General features: G+C 34.6%; 1 protein-coding gene across 13 annotated transcripts in view; it reads right to left on the bottom strand.

Moving 5' to 3' along the window:
* Window positions 1–6,000, bottom strand: part of Gk (glycerol kinase) — a 170,144-nt gene that overhangs the window by 90,519 nt on the left and 73,625 nt on the right. For all 13 annotated transcript variants that reach the window (XM_048796336.1, XM_048796329.1, XM_048796332.1 and 10 more), the window contains 4 exons: window positions 5,820–5,904; window positions 5,214–5,334; window positions 4,968–5,111; window positions 2,429–2,509 (listed from right to left, as the gene is read on the bottom strand). In XM_048796336.1, the coding sequence (XP_048652293.1) occupies window positions 2,429–2,509; window positions 4,968–5,111; window positions 5,214–5,334; window positions 5,820–5,904 (431 nt within the window). The remainder of the gene's footprint in view (window positions 1–2,428; window positions 2,510–4,967; window positions 5,112–5,213; window positions 5,335–5,819; window positions 5,905–6,000) is intronic.

Below are 6,000 nucleotides of genomic sequence, written 5' to 3'. Positions count from 1 at the left end.
TATATATTACATATATACATATATATTACATATTGATATATTATCATATATATAATTAATATACATATTGATATATTATCATATATATACCCACATGATGTTACATTATATACATATACTAGTAATATACAGATACATATTATGTAATATATAGTATATGTATATATAGTTATATATGTAATATGCTTTCTATTTGATATGTATAATATATATAAACCAATTTGACCTGCTTTCAAAATGCCATTATGGTGGGTTGGAGCCCAAACCAAGCCCAAACCTCTAATCACTTCTACATCTAAAACACATAACAAATGTATATTAATAATGCATTCACATATAGTTACAAGCAAAAAATAAATGACTGTTCTAATGTTGACAAAGTGCTTTGGAAATCAAGCAACCAATACTCTTCCCATAATTTAAAGCAATTCTAACATCCTTTCGAGTTTATTAAAATAGGGCCCTTTGTAATTCTATTATCACATAGCTCATTATATTATAATTATATAGCTTAAAAGAATATAATTAGCAATTTATTAATTAAATATTATTTGGAGCTTATTCATAAACAGCTTAGAAATACCCCACATATTAAATAATGTTTTTAGAACTTTGACCTTAAAGCTACTATTGTCTAGCTGAAACAAAAACAAAAGAAAATCTAAAACTCTCAAAAACTCAAATTACTTTTGTCATCAATGCTGATAAGCAGAACTGAAGAAATGTAATTTTTTGTTTGTTTTTACCAACTTTTTCTTAGCATTTTAAATTAATTGATAGGTACATAAACAATGGGAAAATAGGTACATAAAAATGGGAAAATTGATTTGGGGGGAATTCTGCAATTAAAAGTTATATCTTCAACTACCAATATAGAGAACTGTGAGAGTACAAGGTATGGCATACAAGGAGGAAGACAGGAAGATTGTGCTATTAACAAAAATTCACCTACTAAAAGAAATCTTGTAACCCAACTTCTCATTAATTCAGGACAATTAAAAAAGAAGTCAGGTACCACATCTATTACATTTCACATAACATATGTATATAATGTAACATCACATATAATACATACATCTCACATAACTAGCATTATGCTAGAAAAATACATATGACTAAGAAGTGTAATTGTAAAGGATCTCAAAATTGCAGTCTTGAAAGAAAGGCTTGGCTGTCATCTTGGAAAAGGCAGCTAAATCTGAGAACAAAAAGGATATCAAGCTCATTTTGGAGGAAAAAATGAAAGCTCCAAAAGTAGGAACATCAGGACTCAAAATACAGATCACACTCGGAGCTATGGTGATAGATTGTTCTAGAGGCTTGTCTTAAAAGTCAGATATTTTAAAAGTGGTTCTAGGGGGCTGGGGATGTGGCTCAAGTGGTAGCGCACTCGCCTGGCATATGTGGGGCGCTGGGTTCGATCCTCAGCACCACATAAAAATAAAGATGTTGTGTCCACCGAAAACTAAAAAATATTTTTAAAAAGTGGTTCTAGGGGGTAGCTCAGTGGTAGAGCACTTGCCTAGCATGCATGAGGCACTAGGTTCGATCCTCAGTGCCACATAAAAATAAAACAAAATAAAATAAAAGCATTTTGTCCATCTACAACTACAAAAATTGTTTTTAAAAAATTCAAAAGTGGTTCTATACTCACTTTGGGGGTTGTAAGGCAGGTAATATTTCATTTACAAATCTTCTCCATTAAAATATATTCCTAATCATATTATTGGCCATTGTTTTGTTCATTATACTCTTGTATTTAGCAAAGAATTTAATTAAAGGCAGTTTGAGGCTGTTTAAATCTAAATGGTTTACTTGGGCTAAATATCTTCCTGCCTAAATGATTTGAAAAGTAAAGTCCTTAATTTTCTGCTAAAAGCCTATCTCAATCTGTTATAATACTTCTGATTTACAATGTTTGGTAGATTTCTTCCTGTTTCTAGAGTATTCCCATTGTATAAATTTCCTAAGTACTTTGAATCAGGATAGGAAGTAGTAGAATATATTCTGAAATTAAAATAGGTTTGACTGGTTCAGTTCATAAAGATAGCCTCCCAAAAAGGTAAGATAAGACAAGAGAGAGGAAAGGGGAGGGAGAAAGAGAGAGGATTCTAGTTGATTTTTTGTTCATTAAGAATAAACTAGAAATAATTTTACTTTTGGAATATTTAATTATCAATTGAAGTGCCAGGAATAAACTTATAAGGAAAGATATGACAGAACAGAGTTAAAGAATTTACATTAACCTAATAATTTCCATTTTATGTTAAGAACTTTAAAGTGCTTTCAAAATATTAGAAACTTTGGACATATGATAATGCTTTTCTTCAGAACAGCCTGGCTAAGTAAGTGTGAATGCCAGATACGTAGATAAATTGTTTAATATACTTAGAAAAGATAGAAATAATAAACAATGAAAATATTTTACCACTTTCCGGAGACTGAGTTGTAACCCAACCCATTGACTTCATCACAGCTTTCTTCCACGTAGAATAACGAATTTCACTTTCTAGAATTTGAAAGGAGGAAAAAGAAAACAGATATGAAAGGTAATTTGCAGAGGTGTTCTGTGTCATACTTATCACTCTGCATTTTACTATGATTATTTTTTGTACTGAGGATTGAACCCAAAGGTGCTCTATCACAGAACTACATTCCTACCCCTTTTTTGAGACAGGTCTCACTGAGTTGCTGAGGATGCTTTTGAACTTGTGGTCCTCCTGCCCCAGCCTCCTGAGTTGCTGGTATTACAGGTATGTGCTACTGTGCCTGGCATCACTTTGTATTCTTGACATTGTTGTATACATTACACTAAAGTGAGGACTCAGATTTGGGAGCACATGGTTGTAGGTTAATGGGCGGTGACAAAAAGAGACATCTGCTTAGATGTTATAGAGTGTTGTAGAGAAAGAAGCATGATGGGAAATTCAGCATGGGACCGCAGGGTGAAGGGAGATTGGGAGACAGACTACCTGCTATGAAGACAGGGCTATTCAGAAATAAGTGGTGGTCAATTTGAAAATGGAATCCCATTTCCCATTTGATTTCTCTTTCTCTCCCCCTCCCCCTCCTCCCCTCTCCAGGAAGAGGGGACTAATGTGAGGAGAAGGGTTTAGTATGATGTGGAAAAACTAGAATTGCTTTTGATCCAGTTAAAGGATTTAGCAAATACTGATTTCTCACAAGATTCAAAGTGAATTCCTGTGAGGCTCCCCTGACACCTGTAAGCAAGATCTCTTAAGGTGAAAATCTACAACAGGAGGACTAAACAAAAAAATGAACATTGACGCTATACTCTAAAGTCTACCAAATCATGTGTAAGACTAGCCTTCTGTCAAGCCTTTCCACAGCTCCTGAAACCTGAAACTCCCAGGAGATAAGGCTCAAAGATCACTTGCTTCAGAAAGTTTTCCAATGTCCCACTTGTAACCCCATCCCCACCCTTGCCTTCTCACATCCCTTAAGATGTTGGTTACCAAGTGAATTTTTATGGTTTGGTCTACCTCTCCCAGTTTATGTGAGTCTCCTGAGGGGAAAGGATTTGGTCTTTTACATCTTTGTAGCCTCATGAAAGTAACAATCTCTGACATGCAGTTGGCTCTAAATAACTGTTAGCTGAAAGGATGAAGTAGGTGCCTATTAGTATGTGGGGGACAGTGGGAAGCAATCAGTGAAAGGGAGGAAAGCTGGCAGAACTGATCAACTCCAGGATAAGGCCTTAAATGATGGCAAAGATGGCTCACCTAAGGAAACAATAATCTTATCCCCTTTGCTCAAAACTTCCTTGCTTTAAAAGTTGGATAAGCATTTAGAGGCCACATACATGTTCTGAATATAATCTGCCTATTAAGTTGGTATGTTTTTTCAGAAGAAAAAAAATTTTGAACTTCATATTTTATCCAGTATTACAAAAATTAAAAAATTCCAGGGCTGGGGCTGTGGCTCAGCGGTGGAGCACTCACCTAGCATGTGCGAGTCCCTGGGTTTGATCCTCAGCACCACATAAAAATCAATAAATAAAGGTTAAAAAATTATTTTAAAAAAAGTTTAAAAAAATTTTTAAAATTCCGACAGAATATCAGATTTTGAAACAAATTTCTACATCTTGGTACATGGTCTAATGTCTGACTATAAAATTATAGTATTATAACTCATTGTATATGAAACTCTAGTATAAATTCTAGAAAATTCAAGAAAAATGCATTTGAAAATTTATTTTACAAAAGCTCAAAATCCACTTTGATGCTCTTTTATGCATAAAAGGTTATAAAATCAAATTAATAAATAAAATCATATTTTCCTATTCACATCTTTAAGAAAAGTATCACTATATTTTAATAAACATGTTGAGCAGAGCTTTTGGCCTAGTTTAATTGCTGAGGACAGTGAATCTGATATTTAATGCTCATTTATTTAAATTGCTGCCACTCTTGTTAGGGTAGTCCTGTTGTGCTAAAACATTACCAGAGTGTCTCTTAAATCAGCTAATCATATTCTAGGAGCCAGGCCATCACACTGAGGGTGACTTGGTATACACATTAGAGGTGGGTGGCTAATATATCTCATTTATCACTTTGTTATTCTCCTAAACAGTGTAGAAATGAATGGTTTAAAAAGTGACTTTAGGGACTCGGGTTATAGCTCAGTGGTAGAGTGCTTGCCTAGTATGTGTAAGGCCCTGGGTTCGATCCTCAGCACCACATAAAGATAATAAGTAAAATAAAGGCACTGTATAAATCTACAACTGAAAAAAAATAAAGTGATTTTAGAAGTTTTTTAAAAGGAAACAATTCTTTCCTCCACACTTATTCAGCATAGCCCAATATGGCTTAGCAGCCACATTTGAAATAGTAACTTTTGCTATTTTACTTTGTTCCTTAACTTAAAAAGTAACCAGAAAGGCAAACCCCCTGAAACTGAAGTCATTTTCACAGAATACCATTCAAAGTTTCATTCTTTATATTTACCCTCAGCATTGATCTGAGGTTCAAACCGCTCCATCGTGACAGCTGACAAATCCTCAGGTTCAAGACTCCAAACGCCAACTCCTTCTGCAGCCCCTGCTGCCATTGCAGCACCGAGTGCAGTTGTTTCAGGCATGGAGGGCTTCACTGAGGGGCGAAAGATACATCAACAGTTTTGCAGTTATATATGCCTAAGTTCTTCCAAAGGAACCATTACTCCTGGAGTTAAAGGAATGAAGACTTACTAACCTACTGGAATATACAGGATGTCCGCTTGCAGCTGCATAAGAATTTTGTTGCTGGTCATTCCTCCATCTACCTGCAAATGGCTGAGTGGAATTCCACAGTCACGATTCATGGCATCCAAAATCTTAAATAAACCAATGCAATTAACATTATGAAACTACTTCATAGTAACATCTATGAAAATAGCAATCCTCCACTCAAAAACCCTAAGGAACTTTCCGAAACCTACAATATGAAATTGAGATATCTTATATTCATTTTCCAAGCCCTCCTTGATCTGGTCACAGTCAATCTTTTCTCTCATTTTATCTCTGCACTATGATATTCAGCAAGCCATATGATTCTGTTCTGCACCCTGGTTTCCTGGCTTGATAAGTCTATGTCTGTGTTGTCTCCTCTGTTTACTATGTAGCACTCAGACTCCCTGAAATTATAAAATGCCTAGTAATAAAAGCTGGGAAACGGGGGGAAACATTTATATTTGTTTATACTAGTTCTGTTTTTTTATTAAGTATACTTTTGGCATTTAACAAATTTCAGGCATTAATGTATCATTTTAAAATTCATAATAGAGGATAATTTACAAGAAAACAGGCCAATATTTATTACCTCTCGGGTTTGAAAACAAACAGCTTCTAGTGCAGCAAAAGCGATATGGCATTTATTGGTGAATTGAGTAAGTCCACAGATTATCCTAAAAATACACAAAACATTTTCAGATTAAAGTGTTATGAATAAGTCATCCGTTTGAAATGTCCCAAATATGCAAAGAGTGAATTTGGTGAACAGA

The sequence above is a fragment of the Marmota marmota genome, unplaced genomic scaffold (assembly GCF_001458135.2).
Source record: "Marmota marmota marmota unplaced genomic scaffold, marMar, whole genome shotgun sequence".
NCBI lineage: Eukaryota > Metazoa > Chordata > Mammalia > Rodentia > Sciuridae > Marmota > Marmota marmota.
Note: the sequence above shows the minus strand (reverse complement) of the source record. Positions and strands in the feature narration are given on the sequence as shown.